At 44.9% G+C, this 12,164-nt stretch overlaps 1 protein-coding gene across 1 annotated transcript in view; it reads left to right on the forward strand.

Annotated features, from left to right (window-relative positions):
• Positions 1–12,164, forward strand: part of ATR (ATR checkpoint kinase) — a 210,589-nt gene that overhangs the window by 48,172 nt on the left and 150,253 nt on the right. The window contains exons 8-12 of the mRNA XM_073625961.1: positions 2,862–3,014; positions 4,127–4,325; positions 4,519–4,766; positions 5,064–5,254; positions 12,014–12,114. Of these exons, the coding sequence (XP_073482062.1) occupies positions 2,862–3,014; positions 4,127–4,325; positions 4,519–4,766; positions 5,064–5,254; positions 12,014–12,114 (892 nt within the window). The remainder of the gene's footprint in view (positions 1–2,861; positions 3,015–4,126; positions 4,326–4,518; positions 4,767–5,063; positions 5,255–12,013; positions 12,115–12,164) is intronic.

A 12,164-nucleotide genomic window follows, 5' to 3' on the forward strand; every position in this document is an offset into this window, starting at 1 on the left:
GAAATTTGGCGTTTTATATTGTAGGTCTGTAAATCTTAACAATAACACACTTAAATCTGTCCAAACCAGAGTCTAGTAGATATCCCGGGTATGATAAAGTTTGAAACACAAAAACATAAATTATAATATAATAAATAAAAATAAATAATTTAAAAAAATTTTAAAAAATAGTAATAAAATAAATTTCCCCACAATTCACTATCGCTCAATTCTGCAAGTGTTCTAATTTATTATTGCTGTTTTCTAGCTGGTCTAAAGCCACTTTTGACGTAAAGGGACACTTTTTGGTTGCTATGGACAATCTCCAGTTTCCAGGCAGAAAGAACAGTGTATATCATGTAAAACTGCATGCAGGGCATGGGCCAGGGGACAAAAGGGATGTGAAATCATTTCATACAGTACTGTAATCTGTAAGATTACAGTACTGTATGTGTTATGATTTTGACAGTCTTTTGAATTTGCCGCCAGGCTCCGCCCCCGTGCGTCGCGCCGCTCGCAGGGAACGGAGCCTGGCACGGAGAGGCTTCGGAGGAGGACGGAGCCCTCGGACACTGCGGGGGACATCGCAGGATCCCGGGGACAAGGTAAGTAACGCCGCCCCAGGATCCTGCAATGCGATCCCGAGTGTGGCTCGGGGTTACCGCTAATGGTACTGAATTTTAACCCCGAGCCACACTCGGGAAAACCGCCAGGGAGGCTACAGAGGTTGTAAACCTCCCTTTACACTTTGTACCTATAGGTAAGCCTAGAATAAGGCTTACCTCTAGGTACTGTAAATATCTACAGTATCTATTTATAATATCTATTTACTGGGCCGAAGATGTAATCGGCGCATGCGCTCTGAAGAAATGGGCACCCATTAATGTCTAAACCGCTGTCAACAAAAGTGAGTACACTCTTAAGTGAAAATGTCCAAATTGGGCCCAAAGTGTCAATATTTTGTGTGGCCACCATTATTTTCCAGCACAGCCTTAACCCTTTTGGGCATGAAGTTCACCAGAGCTTCACAGGTTGCCACTGGAGTCCTCTTCCACTCCTCCATGATGACATCACAGAGCTGGTGGATTTTAGAGACCTTGCGCTCCTCCACCTTCCATTTGAGGATGCCCCACAGATGCTCAATAGGGTTCAGGTCTGGAGACATGCTTGGCCAGTCCATCACCTTTACCCTCAGCTTCTTTAGCAAGGCAGTGGTCGTCTTGGAGGTGTGTTTGGGGTCGTTATCATGTTGGAATACTGCCCTGTAGCCAAGTCTCCAAAGAGAGGGGATCATGCTCTGCTTCAGTATGTCACAGTACATGTTGGCATTCATGGTTCCCTCAATGAACTGTAGCTCCCCAGTGCTGGCAGCACTCATGCAGCCCCAGACCATGACGATCCCACCACCATACTTGACTGTAGGCAAGACACACTTGTCTTTGCACTCCTCACCTGGTTGCCGCCACACACGCTTGATACCATCTGAACCAAATAAGTTTATCTTGGTTTCATCAGACCACAGGACATGGTTCCATTAATCTATGTCCTTAGTCTGCTTGTCTTCAGCAAACTGTTGGCGGACTTTCTTGTGCATCATCTTTAGAAGAGGCTTCCTTCTGGGACGACAGCCATGCAGACCAATTTGATGCAGTATGCGGCGTATGGTCTGAGCACTGACAGGCGGACCCCTCACCCCTTCAACCTCTGCAGCAATGCTGTCGGCACTCATACATCTATTTCCCAAAGACAAGTTCTGTATATGATGTTGAGCACGTGCACTCAACCTCTTTGGTTGACCATGGCGAGGCCTGTTCTGAGTGGAACCTGTCCTGTTAAACCACTGTATGGTCTTAACCACTGTGCTGCAGCTCAGTTTCAGGGTCTTGGCAATCTTCTTATAGCCTAGGCCATCTTTATGTAGAGCAACAATCCTTTTTTCAGATCCTCAGAGAGTTCTTTGCCATCAGGTGCCATGTTGAACTTCCAGTGACCAGTATGAGAGAGTTAGAGCGATAACACCAAATTTAACACACCTGCTCCGCAGTCACACCTGAGACCTTGTAACACTATGTGACACCGGGGAGGGAAAATGGCTAAATGGGCCCAATTTGGACATTTTCACTTAGGGGTGTATTTACTTTTGTTGCTAGCGGTTTAGACATTAATGTCTGTGTGTTGAGTTATTTTGAGGAGACAGCAAATTTACACTTATACAAGCTGTACACTCACTACTTTACATTGTATCAAAGTGTCATTTCTTCAGTGTTGTCACATGAAAAGACATAATAAAATATTTACAAAAACGTGCGGGGGGTACTCACTTTTGTGAGATACTGGGTGCCACCCATTGGGAGGGTGTCAGGCCGACACGACAGCCCCGCCTCTCCTGGCCCTGGGACAGCGCTGCCATACTTTAATTACTTTAGAAAACATTACTGCCAGCCCTTTCTCATAAAACGCTCCTCCTGTGTCGCACTCAATTATAATTGAAACCTGTAATATCTCAAGTAACGCCGCTCATTCTGGCTGCTCTCCTCCTCCGGCTCCGCCACCTCCTCGAGTGTAGATTTTGATTGGAGGAGGAGAGCGGTCATGTGACCATCAATGAAGCAGCAGAGGAGAGTCACATGACCGTGTCCACGAGAGAGAGGCGTCAATTGAAATTTATTGAGACCCAGGGGGTCTCCTGGGAGTGCAGGGGGGAGGACTTTATAATGAAAGGGGGCTGTGTACTGTGCAGGGAAAGGGGTCTGTGTGTTGTGCAGTGCTGTGGGAAGGTTTTTTTTTTCCTGAAACTTCCCTCTTAAAATTGGGGTGCGTGTCATATGCCGATAAATACAGAAATTAACTTTTCCAATACTTTAAATATTTTCCTTTTCCAGTGAAAAAACAGTTCCCGGATCAGATGCTTGTAGATTTATGTGTGCTGATGTCCTTGCCTTGGCTTCATGATGTTTTAAATCGTTCTTCTCTCAATGTGGCAACGTTTGACCCCGCCCTTGTTACATTAAGCTTCAAAATTTCTCAGAGTTTCTGTAAGTACATTTCATGTTTTGTTGCACGGAGTTTGTATATTTGTTGAAAGCATGTATTTGCAGCATTTACAATGATGTACTAGTTAAAAATGCAGTGGGTGTATAAGTTAGGTGAAACAGCCTCTTTGCAATCTTCCAGACATTATGAATAAATAACCATTGCAGTGTGTGTCACAGCAATGGGTGTATATATATATATATATATATGTGTATGTGTGTATATATATATATATATGTGTGTATATATATATAATATTTATTTATTTTTTCCCTTTAGTTGGGCTTTGAGCTTGCGTGAGATGTTCCCCAATTGCTTTGTGTATCTGTTTATTCATACGAGTACGTTGTGATAGCTGTGCCTTTCCTTTATTCCATTATTACTGAAAAACTAGAGCCAGAGGGGAGAATAGCAGCTATTCTGTTTCTTTGCAATGCAGGTTCTTTCAGTACCACAGGATTGACACTGTGAAGAAATGGTGCCTACACTGTGTCAGAGGTTCCTTGGCTCCCCTTTACTAGACAGGGTGCAGACTGTATACAGTTAAAGCGGTTGGTTAGTGTTAGCTTGCAGGATGAGGGTAGATGTTTAATGCCCCATTCACACCTTATCAATTTTCTGCTTGAAGCTTATGCTCCAAGATGCTCAGCAAGCAAAATCATATTCATTTCAATGGCCCCTGTTCATATGTGAACGTTTTGTCACAATTGTGGTGCCATTATTTGTTACTGGCACCCCAAGAGCGGGTAGCGCTACAAATGTGCCAAAATGCACACTGAAAAAAGCGCCTGATGCTCCATGACCAAAAAGGCTCTGGAGCTACTTTGGGATGTGTGTTTAGTCGTAGGGCATCCCATTCAATTAAATGTGCTGCCCTAGGCGCAAGTTGCGTTAACAATGTAAAAAGAAATGCAAAAAAGGCGAGCAGGAATGTGCATTCCCGCTCTGCTCAGGTGTGAATGCGACCTTAGGGTAAGGTCAAGTATTAGGACCATATTTAGATACTGAGTGAAGCTTAGGATTAGTCAATAACACTGTAGTACTACCTATCACTTAAAACCAAGTTTATTATTCTCATCCACTGATCCAAAAATGTTGTTTTTGCTTTTTCCAGCTCCTAAAATTCAGTCCCAGCTAGTTTTTCTTCTGTCGTTATTTCCCATTACGACATTGCCTGAATGGAGATTAAAAGTTTACCACTGGTTATTGGAAAGTCCACATGAGATTGTCCGTGCTCAGTGTGTGAAAGGTTTTCCTATACTAAAGCACCATGTTAATGAAGAGGCCATCAGTCCAATCCCTAAGTCTCTGCTGTATGTACCATTCTATGCAAATAAGAAATATTTGTTGTGTATGTATATTGCTGACTGCCTTTTCATTGGTTATACTGTAGTTGGTGATCAACAAATTACACTTTTTATTACAATTACAATTCTCAGGATTATATAAATTACTTGTATGATTGCCATTTTATTGCATATTTTCATTATTAGATGTTTCTTCTAGGGACCACTTGAATGATACCTCAGAGCTGGTAAGAAAGGAGTTTGCCAATGCAATGAGCAAGTTGGCTTTTGGTCTTTCCATTGACCATCATGTGCACACATCAGCTATGGAACCAGAAGGTGATCTGATTTCTAGTACCCTAAGGGTGACTATTTTACCTCCCCCTGCTCCTTCTGTTATTGGTGCTTCTGTTTTCAAGCCTTTCCTTTCACTGTTGGACCACCGCACGCCAAGCTCTGTGAAACTGGGTGAGTCCTCTTCCTAGTATCTTCTAGTTTATTCGATTTATAGTTTTGTATTATGGCATTATGTGTATTTTGTACTTCTCATTCCACATAGCTCCAATGTTGTACAATAAAGTGCTTTAAATGTGAATCTCCAATATGCCAGCATTATGTTAAATGTAGAGATGAATGCTTTGATAACCAATTTGTAATTGTTACAAATCAGAGATATTAAAGAGCATGGAACACTATCCACTAGCATCATCAGTTGTGCTATATCAATGTATTTACCATACCTTTTTTGTTTGTCTGTGTATGTAGCTTTCATCAAGAACATTCCTGAGTTGTTTAAAAATTTGAATGTTGAAAAAGATGAAATGGATATGAGAGCCATGATTGAAGCATTACTTAACCTGATGGAAGATCCTGATAAAGATGTTAGAATAGCTTTTAGTGGGAATATCAGATATATCTTGGAGTCAGCAAACTTTGAAGAAGGTTCTCTGAATGAGGTACAGATGTGCAATTTTAATACTGAAAAAATTAGAGCTAAGAATTTAACGTTTTCTTTGTTTTATATCATAATAAAACATAGGCATTCCAAACATAAAAATATCTCCTAATGTCGATTCCTGTAACTCGGGACTCGACAAATCCCAGGCACCAGGTCACCATGGCGACTAGAAATTACATCCTGGCACCTTTCACTGTTGCAGGGCTGCACAATTTGTATCTCCCTATGTCTGGGACATACAGTTCCCGGCGCCGGGCAGGTTGTTTTATTTTTCTACATTTCCTCAGGTGGAAGCCTTCTGCCACACGATTGCAACCACGCACGTGGGTAAATCCCCCCATGTATCCCAGGCTCCGCTTGCCAATCCATGGGACCAGCATAGGATAGAGGGGAGCGATGAGAATGGACAAATGTCCGCTCTCCTTCATAGTTTTTTTTCCCTGACCCAGGAGCAACGCATAAGAGGTCACTTCTCGGTCCCTGTTGACAGTTTTCACCCAAGCACATAAAATCACACGCGTTGGGGACGCATGAAAACGTTAATTGCGATACACATATAACATAGGGGTGCGCATCTTCACTGGTCTCACGATTTGATTAGATTACGATTATCCTGTCCACGATTCGATCAGATTCCGCAGTGCATCACGATTACTGCACAAGTGCGCATGGGCAAGGATTGATGGAATCCGCAGTTAAGTGCTGAGAGTTAAGCTGTTTCCTGTTGCACATTTCAGCACACTAGGAATTAACACAGTGGAATGTGTGAACGGGGAAGACGGAGCTGAACTCTAAGCACTGAACCAGTACGAGTTGTATGCAGCGTACAAACTCATATGTACTCTGCTTACACGTGTCTTATTGAATCCCCTCTTAATAGTACATTAAGTGCCCCATTGTACGTGCCTTTTAAACAATATATAGCTACATACTGCATTTCTCCCCTCGTCTTCCAGGACAGCACCTGGAGAGAGAGCGCAACTCCACCCACTTCCTAGGAAACTGCAGTTATTTCTTTAAAGCCTGGACACTTCCACCATGGCCTCAGTTGTAGTGTTTCCTCTGGCCATGGTGGAAGCTCTGCAGGAAACCAGGGGTGTGCTGCGCTCTCTCCAGGTGAAGGTGGGTAAAGGGCCTACAGGTGTGTTGTTTTCTTCGTTCAGGCCTAGCCCAATACCCCCCCTAACGGGTGGGGGGGTATTGAGGTGACTCCCGCTTTCCGAGCCCGGCGAGGGTATAGGCTGCCGGTGGTTCCGCTCCGTCAGGCGGCAGGTGTGGACTGGCTCCATTATGGGGTAGTGGGTCTGCACTCGGCCGTTCCGAGTGGCGGTGATGTCACTGCCGAAAGGGGCGGGGCTTGTGGTGGTGCGCAGCGGCTTCCGGTTCCGGCCGTTGGAACGCGGAAGTGGGAGGCGATGGACCGGGAAAATTCAAATAAGAAGAGGCAGATGCGCTGTAGAATGGCTACCGGACGGCTGCAGGTACTGGAAGATGGAACCAGAGCAACCAGCAGTAGTGGCAGGAGCTGAAGCCACATGCACAGGCCAGACCCAGGTAGGAGAGACAGGGGTCTCTATAATTACCAGGGCTATGTTTGTTTCCCTCCCTTTCCCTTGGGGGGGGGGGGGGGAGCCTGCTGCACACTGCACAGGGGTTTTCTTTTCTGTGCAACTTGTGTTTGTTTACAGCGGTGGTTTTGTGGAGTTATGTTTTGTGCCACTGACTGTTTATTGTAAAAGATCTGCTAGTGAGGGATCTTTATGCACAGTTTATTTATAAATGTTTTGTGTGTTTGGTGTTTTTCACATAAAATCTAAAGAAAAGTCCAAACATGTTTCCCCTCCCCCTAAAAAACGGTGTGCTACGTGTGAAGCGACACTTAGGGAGGCATGGACTAAGCCACTGTCCACTAAAGAAACTTCTGTCCAGCCTAGTGAGATGCTCACTTCTTTCTGTAAGGAATTGGAAGATATGTTTCAAACCTTCCGTTCTTATCTGGACAAATGTCCGGTAGCCCAGTCAGCAGAGAGTTCTCCACCCAGCACTCACACCTCCTCCACAAAGAGAGTGGTTAGTGAGTCTGAGGAGGAGAAGGATGAGTGTTCAGGAACAGAAGAGGAAGACGAGGAAAAGGAGATTTCTTCCTCTCGTTATAGATTGTCTTTGGAAGATGTAGAGGATCTTCTAAAGACCATACACACAACCCTGAATATTAAGGAGGATAAGGCTCAATTGTCACTGCATGACAAAATGTATCAGGGCATGGATGAGGTCAAATATCACGTGTTCCCGGTGCATAACGTGCTGATAGATTTATAAAAAGGGAAAGGAAGGATCCAGAGAGGGCCCCTTTCTTTTCAAGATCTCTCAAAAGGAAATTCCCTTTTGATGATGATAACGCGCAAGTGTGGAACAAGAGACCTAAACTTGATGCAGCTTTTTTGCAGATGTCGCAAAACACTTTTTTTAGCTTTTGAGGCCATGGGGGTCTTAAAGGACGCTATTGACAAAAAAAGCTGACTCTTTATTGAAAAAAGCTTGGGAATCGACACTTACTAATCTCAAACCAGCTATGGCACCTACAGTGGTAGCCAGGAATTTAGAACACTGGCTGGAACAACTGAAGGGCCATATTGAGGCAGGTACCTCTAGAAAGGATTTGTTAGATACTTTGCCAGTCCTACAAAAGGCAGTAGGTTATATGGCAGATGCGTCGGCCAAGTCAGTTAAAATCTCCGCAAGATCTTCAGCTTTAATTAACTCTGCTAGAAGAGCTTTGTGGGTCAAGACCTGGTCGGGGGATTCGGCCTCTAAAGCAAAGTTGTGTGACCTACCTTTCGAGGGGGACCTAGTTTTCGGTCCAGATCTTGACGCTGCTCTAGATAGAACAGCGGACAAAAAAAAAGCCTTCCCTACCAAAAAGAAGGTGACACCACAGCCTAAAAAGAATTTTCGTCCTTTTTTCCAGACCAGGGACTCAAAGGAAACAGGACAGAAAAGACCCCGGAGGTCTCAAAGGGGCCGAGGCAAGTCTGGGGTGTTGTTTCGTCCCCCCAGTCAACGCGCTAAGACCCAGTGACGGTCTCCAGACTGTGGGGGGAAGTCTTCAGTCCTTTCTTTCGCAGTGGGAGGGGGGGTGACAGCCAGTGCGTTTGTTCTCAAGGTGATTTCGGAGGGATACGCACTGGAGCTCTTGGAAAGCCCACTGTCCCGTTTCTATGTGACACAAATCCCCAGAGATCAGGAAAAGTCGGTGGCAATGAAGTCGCTCTTTCAGGAGTTTGGCACCACTCAGGCTAGAAGGGGTATCTATAGTACCTTATCTGGACGACCTTCTCTTGTTCGCCAGCTCAGAGAATCTTTTACGCAGGGATCTGAAGACACAGAGCCATTTAGAGAGTCTGGGCTGGATTTTGAATATAGAAAGATCAAGCCTAATTCCCTCTCAAGTGATCATTTTCCTGGGCTATGTGATCGACTCGGTACAGGAAAAGATTTTCCTCCCGGAGGAAAAGACAGTAAAAGTACAGGCGGCAGTAAAGAGAGTGCAGACAAATCTGACTGTATCAGTACGAGCGGCCATGTCCACACTGTGGCTTCTTACAGCCTCTATCCCAGCTGTTCAGTGGGCCCGCCTCCATGCGAGAGACCTCCAACAGGCAATCCTACAGAGTTCGGCCTACGGAGAGTGCCTGGAAAAACAGTTAAAGATTCCAACAACCGTAAAATGAAAACTGTGGTGGTGGAGAGGGTTCAGGCAAATTTGAGCAAGGGGTTGCTCTGGATTTTTCCCGCAGCAAAAGTTCTCACAACAGATGCAAGCTCCTGGGGGTGGGGTGCACATCTAGAAAACCAGTTGGCTCAGGGTTCCTGGTCAGTGGAGGAATCCAGGAGATCATCGAACTGGAGGGAGCGAAGGGCTATTTTTCTGGGGTTGTGGGCCTTCAGACAGATTATCAGAGGCCAACACATCCAGATATTGTCGGACAACGCCACGGCAGTGGTGTATATTTCAAGACCGTGGGACACAAGGAGCAGGTGTCTTCTAAACCTAGCCCTTCAGACTCTGACTTGGGCAGAGGGCAATGTGGCTTCACTAACAGCAATACAACTGAAGGGCAGCCTAAACCAAATAGTGGACTTTTTAAGCAGGAAAAGAGTGCTAGAGTCCGAGTGGAGTCTGAGTCAGGAGGTCTTTCAACTGATAGTAGACAGATGGGGAATTCCCCAGGTAGACCTCTTTGCATCAGAGATAAATGCCAAGGTTCCGGTTTACTTTTCCTTGAACAGGCAGGACCAAGCGGAGGGTCTGGACGCACTGGCACAGCGCTGGACCTTCCGTTTGTGTTACGCTTTTCCCCCTATACAAATGATTCCGTTAGTGCTCAAGAAGTTACAGGGAGAAAGGACCACTCTAATTTTAGTGGCCCCGTATTGGCCCAAGAGGCCTTGGTTTTCAGGCCTACTAAAATTGGCGGTAGAGCCCCATTGGTTACTTCCGATCCGAAGGGACTTGCTGTCACAGGGTCCCAACGCAGGTCAACTAAACCTGGCAGCTTGGTTACTGAAGAGCAGATCCTGAGGGGTAAGGGTTTGTCCAATAATTTAATTTGTACTTTGTTAAATAGCAGGAAGAAGTTCACAAGGGCTATTTATTTTAAGACATGGAAATGCTTTAATTTCTGGTGTGATTCAAAAAAATTACTCCCCAAAGGAAAACTTTTCTGTGCTGGAATTTTTACAAGACGGAATAGAAAAGGGTTTGGCAGCGAGTACCTTAAAAGTTCAGGTGGCTGCATTATCAGTTTTTCTAGAGAGAAGGTTATCTCTAGACCCTTGGATCATCAGGTTTTTCAAGGCACTGGCTAGAGCTAGACCAGTGCCTTTTAAGTGTTTTCCCAAATGGGATCTTTCAGTCGTTTTACAGGGTCTGACTAGAGGACCCTTTGAACCACCAGAAGAGACCACAATTAAAATGTGGTCTTTAAAACTAGCACTCCTGATAGCAGTCACTTGAGCTAGAAGGGCCAGTGAGCTTCAGGCATTATCTATCATTGAGCCTTTCTTGACGATTTTTCCAGACCCGGTAGTGCTGAGAGCAGACCCAGGTTTTTTACCGAAGGTTGCTTCAGTCTTTCGCAGAGCTCAAGAGATAATCCTACCAACATTTTGTCCAAATTCAACAGGCCCTAAAGAAAGGGAATTTCATAGTCTGAACGTAAAGAGATGCGTTTTACGCTATTTAGAGATAACAAAGGAGTTTTGAAGATCCTATTCTCTTTTTGTTTTCTTTTCGGGGTCTCGTAAGGGTTACGGAGCTTCTAAGAGCACGATTGGTAGGTGGCTTCGGATGGCTATCCACGAAGCTTATAGGGCTGCGGAATTAGAACCTCCCGCAGGGAGTGGCCCATTCAACTCGGGCTGTAGCTATGTCCTGGGCGGAACGAGCTCGTCATTATAGGATGGACCTGCTCTCGGCAGCAGAGCAGTCGTTTGGAAGGAAGGTCCTGCAGGCGGTGGTCCCACTCTAAGAGTAAGTACTCATTTGTCATCTCCAGGTGCTGTCCTAAAAGACGAGGGGAGAAAACCCTAGTTAGACTTACCGGTAACGGTATTTCTACGAGTCTTTCAGGACAGCGCCAATGACCCTCCCTTGGGTTAATAATGTTTATAAAATGTTTATAAATGTTAATGTTTTGTGGTTGCTATGTTCTGCTTATATAATTTTAGCATGGCCGGAGGTACTCGGTAACAACTGAGGCCATGGTGGAAGTGTCCAAGCTTTAAAGAAATAACTGCAGTGTTTCCTGGGAAGTGGGTGGAGCTGCGCTCTCTCTCCAGGTGCTGTCCTGAAAGACTCGTAGAAATACAGTTACCGGTAAGTCTAACTAGGGTTTTCAGACTATCCCTCCGCTCTCATGTTACTCAGACTGCCTGGCTCGCTGCTTGCTGCTCTCCTCTCGGCTGACGTCAGTGGAGGATTCTCAGAGCGGCGGGCCGGGAAGTCACACGAGAGCCAAGGGACAGTTTGAAATGCAGTATGAAGCTTCATATTTTTTAAAAGGCGGGGCACTTAATGTACTATAAGAGGGGATTCACTGAGACACCGTTTAAAACTTGTAAGTGGAGTATGATGGGAGCGCTCTCCATTATGACAATCGTAGTGTTGATGCGGCATCGTGGACACCCGAATCGCGATCCATAGATGCTACTATTATATTCAATACCCCTAATCTTACATTTTACCGCTCACAAACTGGCTCCTTACGTTTTTTAGCTGGCTTCTAGATTCAAAGCAAATTTGTCAAGCCCTGCTTTAACCGATATGGTAATTTACTGACCATGATTTAGTGAATGTTCAATCCACTCTATTTGCAAAGTGGGAGTTGGGGGAGAGTTTCTGCTGTAGGCTAGAAGCCCAGAGACCTGCAGCAGCCTCCCAAACTCTCCTGTCACAACCAGTTATTGGGCCGTTCTTACACGCAAAGCTCAAAAGTTTCAGGGCTTGTTGCTAAATTTCTTTAGCCACACTGGTCAGTAAGAATGTGTTGAACATAGGAAGGGGCAGGCAATCTTTGTCAAGAGAGCTTGAGATTCAGCCATAACGGGAGGTGTGGAAGTTCTAAGAGAGTTAAAACATGCAAGTATTTCCTATATATTAATCAATATAGAGGTTCACGTGTTTTAATTGCTCTCCCAAAATCCTGAGAAAACACGTTTTCCTAGCTCACCATTATTGTCCTATTTTGTGCTGCAGCTATTGGTTGCAAGGATAAAGGAAGCCTATACAAATGCTAAGATGTCTAGGAATAACGAATTAAAAGAGACACTGATTCTGACAACGGGCGATATTGGAAGGTAAGCTTTTTGTATATGTTTGGAGATCTGCTATAAATATGCAGAGTAAA

The sequence above is a fragment of the Aquarana catesbeiana genome, linkage group LG04 (genome assembly GCF_042186555.1).
Source record: "Aquarana catesbeiana isolate 2022-GZ linkage group LG04, ASM4218655v1, whole genome shotgun sequence".
Classification (NCBI taxonomy): Eukaryota; Metazoa; Chordata; class Amphibia; order Anura; family Ranidae; genus Aquarana; species Aquarana catesbeiana.